We start from the raw sequence: 24866 nt of genomic DNA, 5'->3' as shown, positions 1-24866 counted from the left end.
ATTTCTGTTTGCAAGAGATGGCAAGAAAGGAAGTACCAATTTCATTTGTTTCTCTCACATTATATTGTAAAAATGCATGTTAATCTGTTTAGGAGAGGAAGGGCAAGGAACTCTGATACTACAGGCAACCAGCTGTATTAGCAAGCAATTCCAAAACATCTAATTCTGGTGTTCACTTTATCAATTGTATTTCAAAGTTTCTTTGCCAATTAGTTTACCAACTCTTCTTTTTTAATGTTTACTCCCTGAGGACTTAAAGGTTATATGCAAACCGCCCTTTTATTCTCCCAGGTTCTGGTGTACATCCCAGTTGTGTTCTGACTACCTGTGCCACGTGGCAAGGCTTTCAACTCTACTTCCATCCCTGTGGTGCAAAGAGCTGGTTACACTGGTCTGAAAGCAGCATTTGCTGTGTCCTCAAGCTGAACAAGAGGAATTCTCTCTTAATTCCAGCTACCATGCAAGCTACAGACAGCCTGGAAAAAGTAACCATACTATCTCTTAGCTTTGGTTTTATTTCTTCAAAACATGAGTCTTTTTGCAGTCTCTAAATAGCCTTGTTGCCTTCTCCGGAGTATAGATGACTGGAACTGTATCTAATATTACAGTATTATGGACAGGATCTCCTCAGCATCTCTTAAAAACAGCATTATATCTTTTCTACCTTAATAAGGAATTTCTCCCTGAATATCTCCTCCTTTCTCAACCACAGCCCTTTAAGAGACCCCTGGAACTGAATAGCAAGCCCTTCTCGATCACTCTTGGTCGCTTGTGTTTTCAGATAACAGCAGGTTTTTGTCTTTAGCCCTTCAGTGAATGACACTGCAGCTCATATTACTAAAGTTCATTACATTTCGGTTTTTCTATTCCTTAGTATTGTACCATATCCAGATCCTTCCATCCTGACACCTTTCAGCTTTATTAGCTAATTGCCATTTCTCCAGTCAAACCTTCTTTGCTGAGGTCATTACAGAAAAGACAAATAATGTTAGCCTCAAGACTGAGTCTTAAATAGTTCTAGTATTAACTACCAGGGTTTTTTTTTATTAGCTCCTCCTAAGAAAATTAGAACAGGTGAACTGGGTGAGACCAAAATTTCCCTTCTACCTAGATGCTTAAGGAAAGCACATGATTTTTTGTGTTGAATAGCCTCTGATAGATTTTTTAATTCCATAAATCCATCTAAGTATTTTTGAACTCCATAAACACTTTTTTATATTTATAACATTCTATAGCTGTAAAATTCACAACTTCATTGTGCGGCAGGTAAAATAGTACTCCATTTTCTTTTGACCCTAACAACCTATAACTTCATTTGATGTTACCTAGATTTTCCAATATTAAAGAAAGTTAATAAGCATTCCCTACTGATGCCTTTTCTACTTGTGATTTTATAGACCACAGTCATATTCCCTTTCAGCAGGCTTTACTTGAGGCTGAAAAGACCTAGTGTATTTAGTGACCCATTTTGTCTGTTACCTTACATGCCTTACAATTCCTGTATTTATCATAGTTTCTCCCAGCCTGGCTAATAATTTCCCACACAGCATCATACAAAATTATTTGTTAAAGTATTGATAGATGATGTATTGTACTGTTCTTGTCTAAAAAATCAGTTACCCTGTGTAGAAATGGAAGCAATTTAGTCTGTCATGACATTGTTTTGGTTAACCCATGCTGCATTTTATTCTGTTTCTTATTTACCTGCACATTTTTAATTTTTCTTTCTTTTATTTTTTAAATACTTTTGAATTCTATTGAGGTCAGACTACTGAGCATCAAATTACTTCAATAATTTTCTCCTTTCATCTAACAGAAGTGTAGTATCTGTTGTTCTCCAATGATGAAAGCATCTTTATTCCTTCATTATTTTGGAACGGTGAATAATGAGTGCCCAAAATTGAACTCATTAAGCTTACTAGCTTTGTTTCCAATATTTATTTCTTTTTTCTTATATTAAAAATCATGAACTGTCCTCATTGTGCTTTCATGTTCTATATATTCCTCTTAATGTAAAACTGAAACAAAGCATTCATTTGGATTTGTAGATGTACATTTTGAATTTATTTTTGCATTGCTTTTACTACTTCTGAGCTCAACATTTTGCAGCCCTGAATTGATCCTTACTAGTGTCTGCCTTCCTAGGTAAAGTTTTCTTTGTCGATGAGTTATTTTTTCCATTCCTTTTAGATTTACTCCTAGTATATTTTTAACATGACTATCCATCTAGTTAGGCTTAGAATTTTTCCTCCAGACTACAAATAATTCTTTCATCGGCACAGCTCTGGTTGTACGACCTGCTTAGGTGTCATTCAGAGGGTTCATTACTTCAATGCAATGACTTTCTACTACCTTGCATCAACACGGATCTGGTGATGTGCCCGAACCAACATGCTATCCCCGCAGCTCGAATACTGGGGGAAAGTGACGTAGCAGACATTCAGGCGGCTCTGCACAGAGTTGCAATCTGTCACAGCTGAGATGAAGGTGGATTTTAATATGACAAGACAGGCTCGGGCAGGATGTCTCTGTCCTGTGCTCTCAGGACACAATGTTCCAAGAAGATTATTAGCACAGCATTGTGCAAATATGGGCTGGAGCCTTTCTGAGCTTGATGCACCCAACTGTATGACAGAAGAGCTGTACAGAGAGGCCTTGAGGATGGTCAGGCATATTAAAATTTCCTGGCCATACCAGTATCAGGTACCTATATAAAAGGCCTTTGAGGTGTCCCTAACCTCTGTTTCTTGTAATATTATTTGCTAAGTACCCAGCACAGATTTGAGTGAATTTTACTTATTTCAATTAAATAAATCTTTCCCTTGATATCTATCTTCAAGCCTAGAAAAAGCTTTCTTTTGCTGCTTTTAGTATCCTGTCTTGACATTCATTTGAGCAGTCATTAATCAAAGCACAGGTAGAGGGAGAAAAGTGACTCTACAGCGTTTGCTCATTTGAACTGATGTCACCAAAATCGCTTATACAAGCCAAACTGATACAGTACTAAACCAGGATTAGTCTTCTGTAGCAATGTTTGTGCAGCAAAGTCACAATACACTAACTACTTGATTCTTTCCTATTTTATTCTTTTACAGACACTCCTAAAGCACCAAATAATATGACAGAATTCCTATTAAATAAATGAAAGGTGAGATTAATTTGGATATATTTTCATTATAAAAAGTGTCTTTACAACATCATTAACATTTTATTTCTCCCTCAGTCTCTGCAAATGCTGAATAAAAATGGAGAACATAATGCTGGCTGTAAAAAATGAACATTTCTCACCCAACAGTTATATAAGAACAATGACTGAAGACATTATCAATTGTTTTGTATGCTATATGAAGGGTTTTATGCATAGAGATTTGCAAAACATGCAGTTCAGAAAACAGTCATGTTATTCAAGGCTGTATCAAGTACTTTTGTACTCAGATTGTCTAAGTCAATTATGTTTGCTATTGTAAGATCATACTTCACTTCTTCCCTTCATACTAAGATCCTTGTCAGACTAGCTCCCTGAGTGATATGTGGTTTTATTATCATAATGGAATCAACAAGGTATAAGCCATGTTGCTACTGGTGAAGACATACCAGAATAAATGAATGAAAAAAAAGCTCTTATGTGAAACAACACCAAGAAGTAAAACATAACTAAAACTTTTAGCTGTTTGAGAAAATAAATTTCCTTTAAAAATCAGAATTAACTGAAATCAAATTATGTGCAAAAAAACCCAAACCAAAATAAAACCCTACCAAAATCTATAATCTGAGGCAACAAAGATATCTCCTGCTTCTTTAATTTTTCAAAATACTGGAGAATTCTTTATCATATCCCTACAGAAAAGAAGCCAGGATAAGCCCCCAAAGTCACAACTTTCAGCAAATAAACATGAAATTTTCATATGAGGATATTCATCATGGGCCAGGTGTTATGGAGAGACATGGGTTGAGGAAAATAAGGCACTCCTGTGCATGAAAGGACTCTGAGAGTCCTGAGCAGAAGAAGGAACAGAAGGGAAAGGGGCTGTCCTGGGGACCGTGCTTGCCACAGCAGGCTCACCTTGTGCATTTCAGATCTCCTAAATTCTCCTGGAGATTTTGTGAGGTAGCGTTACTCAGTACTGCCTACTGCTGACACCAGGGACTGAATGCTACGGTGTTGTCATAGTACACGCACATTTAAAAAAAGTGTAAATACATTGGCTAATTTATTGTAATATAAATCCACTGGCCACACTTACTTGTTGTGTATCAGTTATAGATCTCTGGACAACTCTAGGAACCTTGCCGTGAGCCCTAAAGAGACACAAGCCATATTCACAACATAATCCAGAGGTATGAAGATGGTTTGCTTAGAAAAGTTAGAGTTAATTTCATTCTAAATAATCTGGATGGTTGTGTCCCTTTGACAGCACAGGCTTCAGTTGCTTACACAGAAGGCTTGTCAACCCCTTCTTAAATATGTTATCACAGAGGCACTACCACCGTCACTGATTGGCTTGGCCTTGGTCAGCAGTGGGTCCATCTGAGAGCTGGCTGGCACTGGCTCTATCAGACATGGGGGAAGCTTCTTGCAGCTTCTCACAGAAGCCACCCCTATAGTCTCCCCACTACCAAAACCTTGCCATGCAAACCCACAATATTGCTACTGTACCCATTCTGCTAGATTTAGTCTTGCCTATACTTGGCAAAGTCTTGCGTGTATCTATCTGAGATTCAATCAAATCCTGTACTTGTTACAATTTGAGGTTGCAGCTTTGGTTGATGGGCTGCTTCTAAACAAACTTCAGGCATCTGGGTAAGTTTCTAAGCTCACTCATCAAACAGAAGAAAGAAAGGCATAATTTTTTCTTGAATCTGATTTGAACTCTTGCCACTTTCTACTTTTTCATGTCAAGATTTTCATTCTTGTATATATTTTCATGACAGTAACGTATTTCCTTTTGTTCTAACTGAATATTTTTGTTGTAAATATTTTTTTTTTACCAATATACATTTGGATTTTTTTTCAAAAGATTATTCTTCAAAGCTCCAATAGATGTCACTATCAAAATATAAAAGAGAACTGGTTGTGTAATGCAGTCAAAGAGTAAGGCAGCAGGGAAGCCTTACTCACTGGACTGCTTCAAATCCCAGCATGACAGCACAATTCATTAAGCTAGACATTGAAGTGGGCAGCTGCCAACTGAACAGTGCACATCTTTTCATTCTTTAAGCCCTTACTATTAGATCAAAAATATCTAATAATTTCACTGAATATGAAAGTAAGACTGAACTTACTGAGTGTGTGGGCTAATAAGCACGTTCCTGTTAGCTCTTTGCTCTCTCCTGATTCAACTGCAAAAGACAGCCTATCTTTTCCTTAGTCCACTTCACACATTACTGCACTGTGTTTTAGAAATGCTCATTTTTCCTTTTATTTTGGATCACATCTGGAGTAAATCTGCTATGAAGCTTTACTAGTGCTTTTGCAATGACCTGTCAAAACATGACAGTGCTGCTTGAAATGGATAAGTAAAGCTTGTGAGTAAAACAATTTCAGAGCTATTTGCCCATGCTACAGAAAGCTTTCAGCTTTTGTACTGACCAAGCAGATACTCTGTTCTTTTTTGTCTAAACCCTAAATCTCTGGCGGAAAAAGCGTGTTTTCTGTGTGAATATTGGAATCATTCATTGTTCTAAATCTCTTTTTCATACTGCTTGGAATGGAGTAGCAAAACCCTACATAACTACTGTCAGCTCTATTACGTGATGTTGAGATGACCGTACCAGCTCTACTGCCTCAGAGAACAATCTACTTTATAAAATAAAAACCAGTGTATAGCCCTTCATTCATGGGAACACACCTGGGAATGGGAGGCTTTCTATCTTTAGAAAACCTAGTGACTTTTTCGATAAATCTTTGTAAGCCCATATGTTGAATGTCATTTTGATGAAGTAGTAGAGCATTTTCACTGGTGTGTTTTGCAAAAACCGGGCCAGGATCCATCCCCAAACTAAATTGTACCACAAGATGTCAGTATCCAATGTGAACAGTTCCCATGTTCATGGCTTCCTATGATCTGCTTGTGAACTCTGTTCCAGTTTGGAGTTATTCTGAGTAACAAGTACGTCCAAACAGTTGCTAGTCTCTTTACAAGCAACTAGGTGAAGGACCAGACGAGCAGTTGAATAATTTTTTGCAAATGACTTATGCAGTCCAAAGCCCAATTGCTTATGTAGGAAGTCTTCTCACTCTATCTACAATCCTGGACCCATGCATTAATTCGAGGACCCAGACGCTTGGGTGGTTCTGCTAATGACAAGTCAGTGGCTCTCAGTCTAGAGAACATTTGTATTTTTATGCAAAAGCCTTTGTAAAAAATTCCTACACTGAGCTACAGAACTTACAATGTGCTACTGCACTTACCTTTTAAACCGTTTCTTACAGGGAATTTGGCTGATTCACAGTTTAATGAGCTTAGGATGTGAGGCAATTCAATAAACCAAAAAGAGCAAACAACCAAACACAAAGGTCAGCACAGCTACCTGATTTATGTCAGCCAAGGACCAGGCTATTCTTAATAAAACACTGTAGGAATAAAACCAAGTTCCTGCTTCTTTCTCATCTGCCTAAAAATATTTTTTTTTCAAGATCAACTTTGATTTGGGATGGTGGGAAGCTCCCAAAGGTGAAAGCATCAGTACATGCTGGAGACCACTAAGTAGGAGCACACACTACAGGTCACTGGGTTTTTTTCCCACCAGAAATGAAGCACCTGAGCATATGCGATCTAGAATTAGCTCTTAGGGAACAAAGCAAGGCCCTTTTTCATTTGCTCTTTGCCTGCTGCTCCGTGTTAAAGGAGCGGTTACTCTTTCATCTCTCACTAATCTTCTCTGACGTTCTACTGCCAGCAGGAACCTTATCTGTGAGACTCTGTCCGTCTTGGAATCAGCTCATTAAAGTAGACCCCAGGTCCTCACACATGGTATCTAAGCAGTTTACTTGGGTGATCGTCTTCAGAGATTTTGTAAAATGGGCAGCCAGAAAGCAGATTGACACTGCACACCAGAACCCTTCTTTACTCTGTAAAAGATCTTGCATGGGTAATCCATACACAGGAGATGATGCTAGGGTCCTCAGCCTAGCTGGCTTTCCCCATTTGTGTAGTTTCCCTGTAGAAGGTATAAGAAAGGCACTGAGACATGTCAAAGAATCCAGTGAGAAAAAGTCAAAATCAGTGGCTTCCAGTAGCTGATTGCCACAGCACAGTAAAATCATTAATGAGATTTTATTAACCAGATTTTCTCAAACATCTACAGTACAGGATTTTATCTAGCCTGTAATTACATAGTTGCTGTAGGGATAAAGAAAATAAAATGGGAAGTAATCGATGACCACCACTGTGAAAAGCTGAAAAGGACAAGGTTGGTAGGACTTCCAATGCATAGTTGAAAAAATTCACATATTTTCTCCATAAGCAAATAAGATGCAGAAAGCATAAAAGAAAAAATGTATTTCTATATATTTTTAACTCAGTTCTCCCTAATCAGAATCTATTCCCCAGAGGAACAAAACATAAGAAGAAAATCACGTAGTGTTATTATTTTGCACCTTTTTAGCCTTAGTGTATGCGGCACATGTAGTCAATAAAAAAAATAGAAATTATAACTGCGGATACCCAGAAATACTAGAGAGTGGTTCAGAAATATGACTATGCCTTCTGGAAAACACAAAAGTATATCTACATATCCTGTTCCGTGAGAATTCAAACATAAATCTCCACTTCTTAGAAACCAAATGAGTATCTTCTAATCAGACATGCTTGAGGACTCGGGCACTATTAACTCTGTTGCTCTGAGATCTCCTTAAGAGGAAAATGGGCCTTACAGTTGAGTATTTTCCACAGAATATATTTAGACTACATAACTACATTTTCCATAAGTTCCAGAAAATCTTCCAGAAAAAACAAAAACATCCCAGTGCACATTTTTGGCAAATTGACTGAGCTCAAACTGTGCAACTAAACTCAAAATGTTGAGTTGCTTTTCTAATATTAATAACACAGTGAAGAATATTTTCTAACTCCTATTAACAGTAATATTGGTCATTACTGCTATTTCCCTATTTCATTACTGCTAAAATCTGACAGCAAGACATCTCTGATAATTTCTTCAATATACTGACAAAAATTAACTTCATAGCTGCTACTCTGTGTTACACTGCTTACAACTATATTGTTTATAAAAAACTTTCTACAGGAATTATTTGAACTTTCGTTCACTCTGAAAATTCAAACACAATACATTTTTAAAAATACTGTATCTCTGCATCCACTAGCCAGATGCGGTTTCTGCTGGAGATCCATAAGCGTTGTATACAGCCCTGTATACCCATTGCATTAAATAAGAGCATTACAGTAGGAAATGTACTAAATTATGCACTTTAGTGGACACATTTATACCAGCTTCAATGGCCAGATCTACGTCTTGCCTATTTTCTTTCTTACATATAAGTGCTATAGAATCTGACAAGACTGTAAAACGTGCACTGCAAATACATGTCAAAAATGCTCAAACTCACCAGCATACCATTCCATCTTCTTGATTAAAGTATTGACAGAAAAATCTTTGCTATGTATTAGAAGACCCATGCACTTTGCACTTAGCCAAGGCATAGTGTGATGGAGGACTTTCTGAACAGGAGAAACCCAAAGAAAGAATAATAATAACCACTACCACCATCTCCCCTTACAGATTGGCCATAGGCACTGTTTGTGGACCATCTTCTTCATTTTATCGGTTCGTATTAACTTTCTATTTTGAATGTGAGGGACATTGTGCTAGACACATCTGTGCCTACCTAGGCTTGTAATGGCCAACCTCCTCTTGTGTCTTCCCGCCAGGGCATCCCCGCCTCCTGCCCCAACCCTGTGCTCCTCTGACTCTGCAGCTCTTGCTACCCAAGCTCATCTCTACTTCCCCAACTGGAAACACCAGGGAAGGTAGACTGATCATCTCATCTTGATTAGGATGCTTGATATGGTACAATTCCCACCTCTGGCAATGCTCAGATGTTGCTCAGCCACACTCAGAGATGAGTTATTTTTCATGTAACATCTCAAGAGCTGGTTGATTCCTCAGGGAAAATATTACAGGCTTCCATAAAGAGGTGCAAAGAGGAAGCCCTTAGCAGTGTACAGCAAGTGCCCACGGTCCTATAACACCCAGGCCTACGCTAATTGAATTCCAACACTACCTCAGGGCTTTCCTGCAAAGATAAATCCTAGGGAAAAAAAAACCCTGAGCAATAATTCTGCTTCTGTAGCACAAACCATTGTTCATTGTTTCGCACTAATAAGGCCATTTACAGACATACTACAGTCCAATTATCAGGCATAGGCATGAGGCACTCTTAGATTTTCACAGGAATAATAGGAATATTGCTGGCAAAGAAAAAACTATATTCTAGTATATATCTTCTTTTGGGGCATGAAGGCATGAGTACATTACTCCTCTCTTACAGCTGTATTTCAGGGAAAATAAGACATTTATAAAATAAAACCAAAAGTGTCTGACCTTCAATGGCAAACTTTGCTGTCAGAATCTAAGAAACATCCTTTCATTTTGACCACCGATACCTGATCATCAGGCTTTCCTCTGTTAGACATCACTGTGAAAGCCATTTTATGGTGATGGAGAGACAACTGGGAGTACTTGAGGTTTTCCAACAATAAGTATGTTAGTCCATACCTACACTGCTTCTGTGTATAACACCTCATCCTCCCTCAAAGCATTTTTTTTGCACTGTGATTAAAAGAAGAGCAAAAATAAAATCCGTGCTTTCAGAATGATTAAAGGTGATGAGTCAGCCATGAGTCATGAGTGGAGAGAAGGTAAAGGGCTGTTAGAACTGAAATCACAAATGCTGCTGTTGAAGCAAAGGAGGAATACCATTATCTTCAAATAACAGGTTCATGACCTTAACACAGACAGACACCAGCAAAAGACATGATCACACTCAGTAAGCTAATAGGCTATTCTTCAATCTAAAAATTGTAGTTCAATTGTCTTACAGTATTTTTCTTTCCTGGAAAAATTTCTATAATTCTAATTTATGTGCTGATAAGTACTCACATTCAAGGTCTGTGGAAAAATGTAAGTAGCAGAAACACCACAAATTCCATATTTTTTAAAACGTTCCATGATTGTCTTTATTCATTTAATCTCTTTTTAATCAAACATTGTTATTATGGGGTTGCCTCCCTCTGCCACAGTAAAATCAGCAGGTTAGAAAACAGTGCATAAAAAATGTAGTAGCACATCCTGAGGCAGAGACAGGCAGTGACAGCTACAGCACAGTGCTGAAGGGACAACAAGCAACTAGAAGGAATTACCAGTAATGAAAAAGGAGAGGGAGTAGAAACCGGGAAAAGGACAGTGCTATGTTACTGGAATGGAAATAGAAAATGAATCACTAGAGGACAGTAGGCAGATAGTTACACATAAAATAAATATTAACTTTAACAATGTACGAGCAGTGTATTTTGTGTTTTGCATGCTAGAAGAGCATGTTGACTGACAGGAATAGTAAAGAAAGTAGTCACCTTTCGGTAAGCATGTTTGACTTTCATCTATTAAAACAAAAGAACGTATTTGTGGATATGAAATATGCCATTATGTACCTCCACACATAAGAAACCTAAAGCAAGAGAGGAGAGGATTTTTTGCAAAGATAAATAGACACCACAGACACAGACAGAAGAATGGGAAGAAAGAATACAGGAGGAAGCATTAAAAATATAGCAAGGGGCGGGGGGGTGAGAGGATTCATTTTGTATCACTTTTTTCTTTGCCAAACCATAAATACAAGGCAGTTCATTCTTACTCAGTGTTTCCACATTTTTCTGCTGTTTTCCATAGGTGGGGCAAGAATGACAAAGGACCGAGCCAAGTTTTCCGTTGGCCCTGATATTAATATGGAAGCACTTCTCCAGTATGAGATATCTTATTTTTGTTTTACCTTGTGGTTTGTATCTGAGTTTCAAACTCAGTATCTTTGCACTTCTTTCCTCTGTAGAAAGAGAAAATCCTGAAGTCGTCAGTACATCTCTTGTTTGCTTTGACCAGAACTGCTGGGAGCGATGGGCAACATGACATACTGTGGCTGAGGTCTGCCTGTGCCGAGAGTTACCGAGAGTAGTGCACTCTCAGCGAGCCAGCTCTGTGGATCGCTTTGGTTTACTTCCAAACCAGACAGGTCAAACACCAGCAGGAAACCAGGAAACCCAGCAAAACTCTGCCTCACGACTATTGTATATGCCTATGCTGGAACGAGAGGTTGTATGGAAAAAGGATAGACCGAGAATAGTTTTTTCCCCCGTTAGCAATCCCAAGAGTTTAAAACTTGTGAGTCAAGACTCATGTAATCACTAGGGTGGTTTAAAAGGGAAAATATTTTAGAATATTATCTATTAAAGTTGTCCTGTTTGCCTCTCAGATTTTGAATCTTCTATGCCTCTTGTTTTAAGCGGTCAGAAACATTTGTTAAAGAAAGCAAGTTAAAAAAAAAAAAAAAAGGCAGCAGTCACAGGATGCCAGGAGCCAGAGTTTTAAGCAAAACTTCAAGTGTGGGTAACACAGTTTGCATAGTATTAATGATCTGTAAATGCTTTGAGCGTTCTCTGAGAATTGTCGCTTATCTTAAGGAACTCCATCACTGAGCCTTAGCTCTTCTTACCACAAGTTAAAAAGTTAAAGAGAAAAGAAGTAAAGTCCAAACAACTCTTACCTTCAATGCCATTCAGCTTAGCAATGTCTAATCGCATCACGTGAAATCCTGAAAGCTCACAGAAATATATCTGTGAAAAGGAAGCTTTAATATGTCCGATCAAATACGTCCTTTTAGATCACAGTTTAGGTAATGATGTCCCTAATCCCACAGACTTGAGAGAAAACTGGAGACAGGAAAGACAAAAGAAAGGGCCCCGAGTCTTTTGTATCTGGTATGCATAGCTTACAGCTTTAACTCTCATCATTTATCCGTCAAAGGGCTCTGATTTTAACGTAACGCAAACAGAATCATAGAATCATAGGTTGGAAAAGACCTCTATGATCATGGAGTCCAACCATCCGTCCAACAACACTATGCCTGCTAAACCATATCCCAATGTGCCATATCTTATACGGCACTTCTTAAATAACACCATCTTAGCCGCTTATGGAAACACATAATTGCACAGCTGTGTTACTGCTAACTAAGGCACCATACCAAAGCTTAAGCTGCAGTAAATACTGTCTTCTTATTCTTTCTGTACAGGGAATGCCCTGATGCTGAGGTCAGCAGCAAGTTTTTCAGTGACTTGAATGGCACAGGGTCAGGTCTCAAGTGAACACAGGAATCAGCTGCTTGCTTCTGGGTTTTCAGTAACTTGATATTGCTGTGTACACAGTCCAGGAAAGGCCACGTGGAGGGATGTGACATTACAACAGCTAGAAAGAGCAGAGGAAGTCACTTTTTTAACACTCTTGCTGAAAAAAAAGTTTTGTTTGTCTACATTTTTCCCCCAAGGTGTGCCACTGGGGAGTTTAAGGACAAACAAAACCAAGAGGAAGTCTTAAGCAATACTGCAAATATCACAAATGTTGTTTATGAAGTTTCTCACTTGGACACATGAGGCTACGGTTTTAGCCTGCAGAATATTTTTATTTCCAGAGACATGCAACAGTGGCCCTCTACAAGAGCACAAAATCTATTAGTGCTGCATCAATATTTTATTCACTAATTTCCTCACTTAATTCACCTGATTTCACTTGATCCCATACAATTCTTCAAACCACACCACATGGTCAAACATTAACACAATAAGCAATGGAATATTAAAAAGGTGAGGGGAGAAGGATGGCTTACCAACATATCACTAATATATCCTAGCAAGAAGCAATGTTTGCAGTTAGCATTTAATTAATTCAGTTGACTGTATGTAATATACTAACTACACATAATTCAATCCATTGGCTATCTAGTATCCGAGAGTCTCTTCATTACTCGAAACGAGAGATCATTGGGATGACTGTTTCACTCTATGCAGCGGCTATAAAGACTGTATGAATTAGATCCAGTACTGGTGTTAGGTGCCTTAAATACTGAAATAGTTTGTATTTTAAAAAAATCATGACAGGCAAGCTGACAAGGATGTAGCTACCTACCACACAGTTAATGGGAAAATGAGGCAGTCACGGTGTTTCTATAAGCTTGCCATTGAAACCCTTGCCATTGCTCTGGGAACGGCAAACCCTAGCTTCCAGTCTGTTTCCAAAGGATTGCTTATATGGCCCAATGGATGTTATTGTAAAGTACAAGAGTCTTAGACACCCACGGTGAGTCTGTTCAAGCCTTCAGCCAGAGGAGTTGTTCTCAGACTCTACGCTGCTCAGTATGCAATGCGAAGAACGTTGTTCCACTCCTGCACCTCGCTTTCGAACAACCTATACACAACAGCATGTCCTTGGATGTAGGAAATTGGCATTTAAAAACCCTTGGAAAAGAGGATATTTATTAAGCCTCTTTTAACAACCAGTTTGCCTTCATCAGCCACTTTTTATAGGGGGCACAGTTCTGTTAGACGTGTTAGATATTCCCAATGGTAGACACCCCTCCGCCCCCCCCCCTCCACATTTGGCCAAACTGGGGGTGCTAAATTCAAACTGAGAAATGTTTCATTTCCAGATTCCCACCAAGCTGAGAAATGCAACAATTTTAAGATAGGAAAGTAAGGTTTCCGTAGAGGTCAGGATCTCTGAGACAATAGGCTGTAGCAGGGGTATATTTGGATTATATTTTCTGCCTGTTTTTTGCATATTTCATTTATTAAAATAGACTTCATTTGAGTACACCTGTTTTATTTCAGATAAGATCTTCGATAAAGTATGGCGCCTTTTATATTTGTCACTAGTTTATCTGCATTTTTCAATTTATTTGTAGGCAACTGATAGTGACTAGAATGAGAAACTGCTGATCAATGTAAAACATTTACATCTTAATCTGAATTTACCTTTGAATTACATTCCTTTCATTGCTTTATGTAAATAAATGACATTATTTATGATGTCTTTAAAATTAATTTACTTTAATTCAGAACTTCATTATCATCCTTTCAAGATTGCAGATTTTTAAATGCAGAAAATGTTAAATCTTTATCCTATTCCTACCTCTTTGAAGGATTTACTTTGATAAGGAAACTGACCTACAATATGAATATTTGTTAAGTTACTTAGTCATTATGTTAAACTGACCTCAAAATATGCCTGTGAGATTGATAGCACTGTTACAAATTTTGAAAATATAGGTACACTAACTTTGGGGGTCACATAAGAAGTCTGTAGATTGTGTTGTACTTCTGGAATCAGATTCTGCCATTTCCTTAAATATCCTATAACAGCTTCGTAGGGACAAGATCCCAAATGCAGCACTTTGACTATGGTGAAAGACACCATCAAGTACTGCCATCACCTGCATTCCACAGAAGGGGAAATTCAGGCAGAGAGATGGTAATTTCTGTCAGAACTGGTAGCACCAGAGAAAGCTCCTGGTTGTCACACCAGTGTGTTAGTCACGAGACTGTATTTCCACTCTTGAACTCAGAGGTATACAATTGTACTTATCCACTTCTTAAACAGACATTGAAAACCTACCCTGTTATGAATAAAAGTTTGAATTAAACTTCTCAAGAAGTATTTAAAATCTGATTGCTTCTAGGCTTTTCATGGGGAAGTTTTCTCATCTTCTCATTATGTAAACTGAAGAAGATCCACAAGGCAGTCCTCTATTTAAACACACCTTCAGTTTAGGAAGGTATTATCCTTACTTTGCATCACAGGTATTAGTACGTTTAATCAAACTAAAACCTGCTTTCTCAGTCAAATATTTCAAGGTCTTTGAGCGTAATCTAAAGTGAAAAGCATAAGGCATTTGAGACGCAGACGGAGTAACTTAAAATTTGGGTTTCAAAGTAAAAAATTTCATAAATTTAAGCTGATATCATCACTAAATATTCGTTCAATTTTATTTATATGACATTATTGTGTTTCCGACAATTTATCAGAAACATCCAGTTATGTAAACTGTAGCATCTGTTACAGCGAGAGACTGAAAATATGGGTTAATTAAAAGTAGGCTAACTGTCCAAACCCGAGATGTCTGTTAGCATTTCATTAACATCTAAAAGAAAAATGGAATCGGAAAAAAACCCAACCCAACCCAAACTTAAACCCACTTTTTAATCCAGGTATTATTACTAGTTTGAATCATGAAAGACAGCCTACATTTTTCAGCTTCTTGACTTTAAGCACTTCTACAAGTCTTGGAGCCAAATAAAAAGTTGGAAGAGTGTGAGGAAAAAAAAACAACCTAGCTCCAGTATCTTTGCCAGTCCTGCTGTTTGGAGACTCCCTTTACCATTTGTATTTAATTTTCCTATCTTAGTACAAATCATCTTTCCAACAGCTCCTGAAAGACAAGACGTGCATCTCCCCTGAGACCATCCCGGCAGGAAATCACCAGAAATTAAGGGCCCAGCCTTGCAAATACTTTGTCACGTGAGTAACGTCAGTCAATGGGATGCCCACGTGTAAGTGCCGGCTTGATCAGTATCTAAAGTTGGCAACTGCAGGTGTACTCTTTAAATAATTCAATCTAAACTGGAAATCTGAATTACACAACACATACATCAGCCAATTTTATTGAAGATGTTTCAACTCATACTAGTTCAAGTTATTTTATCATGCTGTTTTTAATCATTTTCTTGCCTTGACTACTCATCCTCATGTAGCTGTATGTTATGAACACCAAATTGGGCATGACATTAAGATTCTAATGTAATTCAATCATTACGGAAAAACTGACATTCACATATGTTTACGTTTAGCCTCAATAGGAAGACAGTCAGTCACTTTACACCAGGTTACAACAAATATGATTTTAACTACTGGTCTTCTGAAAAATACTTTTCACATACAATTACTAAAAAAAATCACTGCTAAATACAATTAGTTTTACATGGTTTCTATGACTTTGTAATCCCTTGAATGTAAAAATACGTTGTGAATGACCATTTTATTTAAAGTGGGGGGAAATTAAATATTTAAAAAAAAAAAAATCAAATAAAAATGAATACACTTCCTAACGAATCTTTCAAACCTTCACAGAAAATGGTAAACCTTTCCTACCACAAGTGAAATGACTGTGAGTCAGTAAGATTCATGGTTGATTAATTCCAAGGAACTTCAAAGGTTATTCCAAAGTGTTGTTTCCATAATCACGGTGATGTTAGAACTGCTCTTTTAGTGATATTTGTCTTTAGACAAAGTGATCCGCTTCATAATTTGGATTCCCCAGAATGCAGTGCAGAGGGAAAACAAGACCTACAACACAGAATTTAAAATAAGAAATATTATATAAGATTTTTTTTTAAATTACACGTTTTGTAAATATAATGAACAGGTGAACACACAGAGCTCTCGAGCAGAAAAATTGTACAAGATTTCTAGGCATACTGACAAATTCACTTTAGGAACATATGTTTTCTTTTTTCTGTTACTCTTTATTGTGTACATTCCTCTTTGAATTTGTTCTTTCTGAATGGTACCAAAACAAGATAACTGGCAAAGTCTGCATGACCTTCCCTACTTTGTAATTGAGTTTGGATTTGGAGTGCTCAGAGTCATATATAATAAGACAAGGACAATAACAACACCAGCTGTGACAGAAGGTAGGTGCAAAAATATTAACTGATTTTTTGGCAAACAGTCTGAAGAATGCTGACATTGTAAGTTGCATGGTAGGATTCAAACACCCAAAGTAGCCTTAAATATGACCTATGGCAAAAGCAATGTTCTAGCCTCAGTACAATAGGTCAGTACTTATTCCCAACCTGCTATTTATGATGAGATATAAACTAGATTGGAAACAACTTAAAGATGTAATACTTTTTATCTTGTCCTTGGCTCTGTGCATCATTTTTTTTCATTTGGTGAATTTTAATGAGAGCTCTAAATTCTTTTTTCGTTAGTTTATTTGCTGAAAACTGCTTTGGAATGAGTAGGAATACTTACAGGGTAAAGTTTAATTCAGGTAATAGCTATGTCCAAAAAACAAGAAAGAGAGCAGGATAACCAGCATGTGCATGTGTCTATGTGAAATTTTGTATTTTAAATTTCCTGAAATAAATCTTTGTCTTTCACTTGGAAAAAATTATTTAACTTAGAAAATTGCAAAATTAAGACAGTTGTTATGGGTTCCTGAACTAAATGATTTTGTTACTGTAAGTTAAACAAAACATTCCATTTATATGAAAAGATATTTTGTTCAGGTGATTTTTTTTGTTGCTTGAAGGGACACAGAAAATTGAAAAGAAAAGTAATTTTGGAATCACGATACAATAATTCTTTTTTTCAGGTCAATCTGCAATCAAAAGGTGCTGACTAGGACAGAACTAACAGCATTTAATATTCAACATTTAAAAACGTATGGCCCCAAAATCCACTTCTGTCCTCATCTACACAGTCACTCAGCAAAGTAAATGAGATCTGAACATCTAATAAAAATAATAAATTACCTTAATACCTAAAAGGTACTAATTCTGCACTCTTTTAAGGGAAAGCAATAGGATCAGGTCTGATCCCTCTCAACCTGTTTGGGACAGGTACAGGCTTCAGGTAATCTATGCAGTACATACTTTGTAGTACAAGATGGAAATGCCACAACGTATCAGTAAGTAAAACTCCAATCAAACAAGAGAAAAATAAAATCCCTATTCAACCTCTAGCAAGACAAATTCCCTTCAGCTATTTTCATTGTTGGCTTTAATGCTACTTGAGCAAGGGCAGGCTGTCTACTGTGTTTAAAACTTCTGATGACACTGTTCATGCTCTATTTGTGGTCCCAAGACTCATAAAATTCTCACCCAAAGATTTATTTATAAGAGTTTCAGACCTTTAGGTACGATAGATTTAACTTCCCTATTTCTTGCATTATCACAAACACCTTGTAAAACTGCATAGCTCTATGTTACAGCTATGGAATGAAAAAACATTTTAAGCAGTGCTGCAGGCACATACTCTCCTTGTTTTGTGAGATGCCTTATTTCTATGCTGAGATGCCCTATAGAAGAAAACCAACTACAAATAACTATCTGTATTTCTGATTTGGCTATTATGTAACTGGGATAAGTGTGAATTGTGACATACATAAAATGACGACTTACATATAACATGCTCTTACTGTGGAAAAATTCTTTGTTGTGCTATCACCAGAAACAGATCTTACCCACTTGTCATAATTAGTACTTCTCTGACACGTTACTAAGCTCCTTTCGTTCTCACCTCAGAAAGATGACTCCTATTCCTGGAAAAGGCATTAAATATAGAAGTATTTCATTTTCAGGAGAAGCACATTTAAGCACATGCAATGACTGAGGTGCAGGGCATTTGTAGGGGATTAATGACTGCTGGGAGATGATGATCACCTGAAGAAGCACAGCCATGGGCCATTAAGCCCCAGGAAATGTCCTCAGCTAAAGACGGTTATTGCTATTATAGCCCCAAAATAAAAAAAAAAGTCAGGTGAGTTTTTCTTTTTAAAACAGAGTGATGCAGTTTCTTTCTTAATTAAATTCTTTATTGTGAATTTCTTAAAGCATGCAATCAATGCTTGTGGGGGAGTATTTCAAATTGCAGTTATTACATCCAGAATGAAAAACCACACATTGCACGTTGTGGATCTGCAGAAATAGTTTGGCTTCACAATTCTACAAAAGTATTGATTCACTGCCTATCAATGTCAGGACTGCCAGTACTCGATGGAAACAACGTATTCATGAAACAACAATGCTGTGCGGTTTTGAGGGATGGGGTTTGAGAAAAACCCAAACATCAGGGAAAAAAATTAAGAGGCCACGTCCTCCCTTCCATGACAGCAGTTCTGGCTGGCTCTGCTGCTATAATGCTGACCCACCGTGAGCAGAACTAGCTGTACGGGGCTACCAAGCAGAAACTTGCTGTGTAGGTTGGAGCTCAGCTTCTTTCGATTGCTGCTACATATTCTGGTGTTACAAGGCTTGACTGACTTGAATGAATGGTGCAATCAGGTGATGTCAGCAATGGAAAGCCGAGATGATACATGCCAGAATTTTGAGCAGACAATAGCGTAGGCAGCAGGAAGCAGCAGAAGAGTATTCCACCAGGCAACGTGAACTATAGTTGACCGGTATTTTTCTAATGCCCTTGGGAAAACATATTTCCTGAATCCTATGTGCAGATATTTTGCACTTTCTGTTCAACTCTCTTGCACACTAATAGGTTAGGAATTGCCTTTGTTGTTTGGGTGGTTTTTTTTGTTTCCCTTTACAGTTTCTATATTATTGTTACAGAAATTCTCATTTCTTCTTGTATTGTCCAAACTAACTAATAGTTGTCCCTTGACAAATACATTCACATACCTCTTTCCTAATTCATCCAGTTTTGACATAAAAAGATAGAATTAAATAGTATACCTTTTTTCTATTTTTACACTGAAAAAGTTCCCCCAAAATCAATATTACATAAGGACAATAGTTTCATTTCTGTCTTCAGATGAAAAATTACTGTGGGCAGTGGTCATATATGGAACAGCTAGGCCTAAAAGCAAAATTCTCATACCCATATAGCCAGCAACGTTAAATGCAAACTTTTTGCCACCTTAATATAAGCAATTGTTACATCTAGCTGTTCAAGTAACTACAGATTAATTACAGACTGCGCTTTAGACTGCTGGAAAAGGACAGTCCTCTTCCAAAAATTTACATTACCCCCTTTCATACAGTCTTTCTGTTCCCATACAGCCCCTATTCTCTCCCTGAATAAGGCTACAGAAATGTAAATAACATTCTTCACAAGAACAAAGACAGTTTAACAAACGGATTAACTGCAGGACTGAGTCTGCTCTTCACAGGAAATCCCCACTGGAGTGTTAGAAGTTTATTAGGCCATAAACTACTTTAAAATCATTAGCTAAATTCAGGCACCCACTTCTGCATGATTAGCTCTGTTGTTGATCACTAATGTTGTTTTCTGCCATTTTCTCTTCTGTAACGGCTTTATATATCTCGGTTGCCTAGACATTGTGTCTTTACTCTTGCAGATTTCATCTAGATAGAATTAGAAGGCTTTAGACATTGATCTAGCAATGCACACAAATGTCCAGATAGCCCTGCTGTAAGGAGGAGTAAGACGCTTGAACCACAAGACCTGAGATCCTTTCAAACTTAAATCATTCGATGATTCTCTGAAATTTCTCGGATTCTGCCCAGACATGTTCATTCCAAATTTCACTGCAGAGACAGTCTGCAACTGTGCAACAATTGGGCTATATCTGGGCTACAACACCATATGAACGGGTGTGGTTTTGATACTGAATTCTCTGAACACCTCCGTGGTGGGTAATGTATTGCTAGATCTGGAGAAGGCTCAGGAGGAGCAGCACATCCACATACTTCGTTAGGTTGGCTGAGTGGACCTGATACTAGCAAATGTGATAAACAATGAATCCTTTCAATGTGATGCTAAGAATTATTTAACTGATACTGTAAATCAAACATGATTAAGGTTCTTTTCATATTCTTTATCTACAAACCCGGACATGGCTTCTCAAAGGCATCAGAAGTCATTTCATACTCTCAATATTAATGATAGAGTAATTTTAGACTTCATCTGAGAAGGCTGTGTCTGGGTAATGTCATTGTCCTTTTCTAGTAAAGACTGAGGTCATGAACTGATATGAGAGTTAACAAAAAATACTAATATTAATAACAAAATGATTGAACAAACTGCTTCAGATTTCACAAGTACCCAGACAGTGCAGTTTTTACAAATGTCATCGCTGTTTTCCTCTTCTCTATGCAGAACTGCATAGAGAAGAGGAAATACACAAAGGAGGTAGAAAATATATGTCTCAGAAGTAGGGAAAGAGGTTCACTATTACTGGAAGTCAGTATTTGGGCAATAAACCCATGCATCTTCATTCTCAGTGCAATGTTTTGAGATGAGCAGTCTGAGGCTAGTAAAGAAATCCCATGGAATTAACAGCAGATCTAGAAATCACCAATCTTGTACACTGCACAGATCGAGAAGATTGTACTAACAAAAAAGTTGCAATAACAATACCTGGAAAGGGAAAACAATAAACATGACTGTTCCTTCTCTGTGTGATGCCTTCCATATACTTGGGAATATATGGAGAAGGAAGTGGGAAGCTGATTTTGTGGGGGGTTGTTTTTTTCTTTTTGTGAAGGAACCGTGGATAGAAGGGAACAGTGACAACTATGATAGTAGTGGCTTCACAGTATTTGTCCAAGATTTCTGTAAAAGTAGTAGGATGTCTGGAAATTCTCCATAAGCGTTCACAACACATATTCAGACTACTAGTGCAGCACATCTCTCATAGATGTCCTTGAAACAGAACAAGGTGTGTATTCAGAGACTGTTGGCACGCACAGGATTAAGCCAAGTATCTTCAACTGCCACAAAGCATATTGATAGTTAACTTACGGACTGGTTTCTTGCTACTATGATATACCTCATTAGTTTTATCCTTCATTATTAAGACTTCATGAGAAAATAATAAGAAAGCAATATATACAACTCCTTCCTATTCTGTTAAATGTTTTAAACATTCCTCCTTTTACTAAAATACGGTCCAACACTCAAAAGCTAGGTAATACATAAGAACATAGGCTGCAAAAGCCCCATACCTTAAAAGGCTTATATTGCCTATCCAGGAAAGACAAAGAAAGATCTGGAGAATGGATATATATTCCTCAGTTGCTTTCACAGCTGGGCATATCCCCACAACAAAATCAAGCGCAATGCAGAGGTGCCTGAGCTAGCAAGGACGTAAGCTGCTAAATCTCTTTTAGCACAACACCAGCTTGACTCTGAGAGGGCCTAAGAGATGGGGGGGAATGGAAACAGGTCCCTGCTCGGGGGGACAAGCGAATCTCCCCCCGGCCTCCCTCACTGCCCAGTTGCCCTTAAGCAACAGATATGGGGCTCTGGAATGTGAGGGACTGGCCACAGAGGATGTGGGTGAAGGTGAGGCTCCATCCAGGGGGTTGCCTAGAACGAGTCAGACAGCCCCAAGAATTACGACTGCCTCAACTAAGAAAAAAAGGAGGGTCATTGTCATAGGTGATTCCCTTCTGAGGGGAACAGAGGGCCCGATCTGCCGACCGGACCCATCCCACAGGGAAGTCTGCTGCCTCCCTGGGGCCCGGGTTAGGGATGTTGCGAAGAAACTACCTGGTCTGGTGCGGCCTTCTGATTACTACCCCCTCTTGGTAATGCAGGTTGGCGGGGACGAGATAGCAGAAAGAAGTCCCAAGGCCATCAAAAGGGACTTCAGGGCACTGGGGCAACTGGTTGAGGGATCAGGGGCGCAGGTGGTGTTTTCCTCCATCCCATCAGTGGCAGGGAACAGCACTGAAAGGGGCAGGAAAACTCACCTGGTTAACAGGTGGCTCAGGGACTGGTGCCATCGGTCAAATTTTGGCTTCTTTGATCATGGGGAGGTGTACACAGCACGGGGCCTGCTGGCGACAGGTGGAACTCAGCTATCACAAAGGGGGAAAAGAATTCTTGGCCACGAGCTGGCGGGGCTCATTGAGAGGGCTTTAAACTAGGTTCGAAGGGGGAAGGGGATATTGCCCAGCTCACTAGGGATGAGCCTAGGCTTGGAGTGCCAAGGCCAGGGGTGACATTGACAGCCCAGCTCGTGTGTTTACACCAATGCACGTAGCATGGGCAATAAACAGGAGGAGCTGGAAGCCATTATATAGCAGGACGGCTACGACTTGGTCGCCATCACAGAAACGTGGTGGGACAACTCGCATGACTGACATGCTGTCATAGATGGCTACAGACTCTTTAGGAAAGACAGGCCAACAAGGAGACGTGGGGGAGTTGCTCTATATGTGAGGGAGCAACTGGAATGCATTGAGCTTGGCCTGGGGGCAAATGAGGAACAAGTTGAAAGCTTGTGGGTTAGAATTAAGGGACAGGCTCATAAGGGTGACATTACGGTGGGTGTGTACTACAGGCCACCTGACCAGGAGGAGGAGGTTGATGAGGCCTTCTACAGGCAGCTGCAAGCAGCCTCACAGTCACAGGCCCTGGTTCTCATGGGGGACTTCAACCACCCTGACATCAGCTGGGAAGACCATACAGCTAGGCAGGCACAATCCAGGAGGTTCCTACAGAGCATCGATGATAACTTTCTGATGCAAGTGGTGGAGGAACCAACAAGGAAAGGCGCGCTGCTGGACCTCGTGTTAACAAACAAGGAGGGACTGGTGGAGAATGTGAAGGTCGGAGGTAGACTCGGCTGCAGTGACCATGAAATGGTCGAGTTCAGGATCCTGCGTGGAGGAAGCAGGGCGATAAGCAGGATCAAAACCCTGGACCTCAGGAGGGCTGACTTTGCCCTCTTCAAGGAGCTACTGGGAGGAATCCCGTGGGCCAGGGCTCTCAAAGGCAGGGGAGTCCATGAGTGCTGGTCGCTCTTTAAACAACACTTCTTCCATGCACAGGAGCAATGCATCCCCCTGAGAAAGAAATCTAGCAAAGGAGGCAGGAGACCTGCATGGTTAAACAAGGAGCTTCTGGCAGAAATCAGGCAGAAAAGAAAGGTCCATGGAATGTGGAAAGAGGGGCAGGCCACTTGGGAAGAGTACAGAAACGTGGTGAGAGCATGCAGGGATGCGACGAGGAAGGCCAAGGCCCACCTGGAATTCAAGCTGGCAAGGGATGTCAAAAACAACAAGAAGGGCTTCTTCAACTACATCAGCAGCAAAAGGAAGGCTAGGGACAATGTGGGGCCGCTGCTGAATGAAGCAGTTGTCCTGGTGACGGAGGATGCGGAGAAGGCAGAGCTACTGAATGCCTTCTTTGCTTCAGTCTTCAGTGCTAAGACTGGCCCTCAGAAATCCCAGGCCCCGGAGGTAAGAGAGGAAGCCTACAAAGAGGACGACTTTCCCTTGGTCGAGGAGGACTGTGTGAGGGATCGCTTAAGCGATCTGGACGTCCACAAATCCATGGGCCCCGATGGAATGCACCCACGAGTGCTGAGGGAGCTGGCGGATGTCATTGCTGAGCCACTCTCCATCATCTTTGAGAGGTCCTGGAGGACAGGAGAGGTGCCCGAGGACTGGAGAAAGGCCAATGTCACTCCAATCTTCAAAAAGGGCAAGAAGGAGGACCCAGGGAACTACAGGCCGGTCAGCCTCACCTCCATCCCGGGTAAGGTGATGGAGCAGCTTATCCTGGAGGCCATCATCAGGCAAGTGGAAGAAAAGAAGGTTATCAGGTGTAGTCAGCATGGATTCACCAAGGGGAAATCATGCCTGACCAATCTAATAGCTTTCTACGATTAAATGACTGGCTGGGTAGACGAAGGGAGAGCCGTGGATGTTGTCTACCTTGACTTCAGCAAGGCTTTCGACACAGTCTCCCATGATATCCTCCTAGTGAAGCTGAGGAAGTGTGGGCTGGATGAGTGGTTGGTGAAGTGGATAGAGAACTGGCTGAATGGCAGAACTCAGAGGGTTGTCATCAGCGGCGCTGAGTCTAGTTGGAGGCTGGTGACAAGTGGTGTCCCTCAGGGGTCAGTACTGGGCCCAGTCTTGTTTAACTTCTTCATCAACGACCTGGATGAAGAGTTAGAATGTACCCTCAGCAAGTTTGCTGACGACACCAAACTGGGAGGTGTGGTAGATAGACCAGAAGGCTGTGCTGCCAGTCAGCGTGACCTGGATAGGCTTGAAAGCTGGGCAGGGAGAAACCTGATGAGGTTC

General features: G+C 39.5%; 1 protein-coding gene across 1 annotated transcript in view; it reads right to left on the bottom strand.

Moving 5' to 3' along the window:
- Positions 1 to 15693: 15693 nt before the first annotated feature.
- Positions 15694 to 24866, bottom strand: part of AGMO (alkylglycerol monooxygenase) — a 140593-nt gene continuing 131420 nt past the window's right edge. The window contains exon 11 of the mRNA XM_075419229.1: positions 15694 to 16407. Coding sequence (XP_075275344.1) covers positions 16327 to 16407 — 81 coding nt within the window. The 3' untranslated portion in view covers positions 15694 to 16326. The remainder of the gene's footprint in view (positions 16408 to 24866) is intronic.

The sequence above is a fragment of the Opisthocomus hoazin genome, chromosome 4, assembly GCF_030867145.1.
Source record: "Opisthocomus hoazin isolate bOpiHoa1 chromosome 4, bOpiHoa1.hap1, whole genome shotgun sequence".
Classification (NCBI taxonomy): domain Eukaryota; kingdom Metazoa; phylum Chordata; class Aves; order Opisthocomiformes; family Opisthocomidae; genus Opisthocomus; species Opisthocomus hoazin.
The sequence above is the reverse complement of the archived record's forward strand: the minus strand, read 5'-3'. Positions and strand labels throughout refer to the sequence as shown.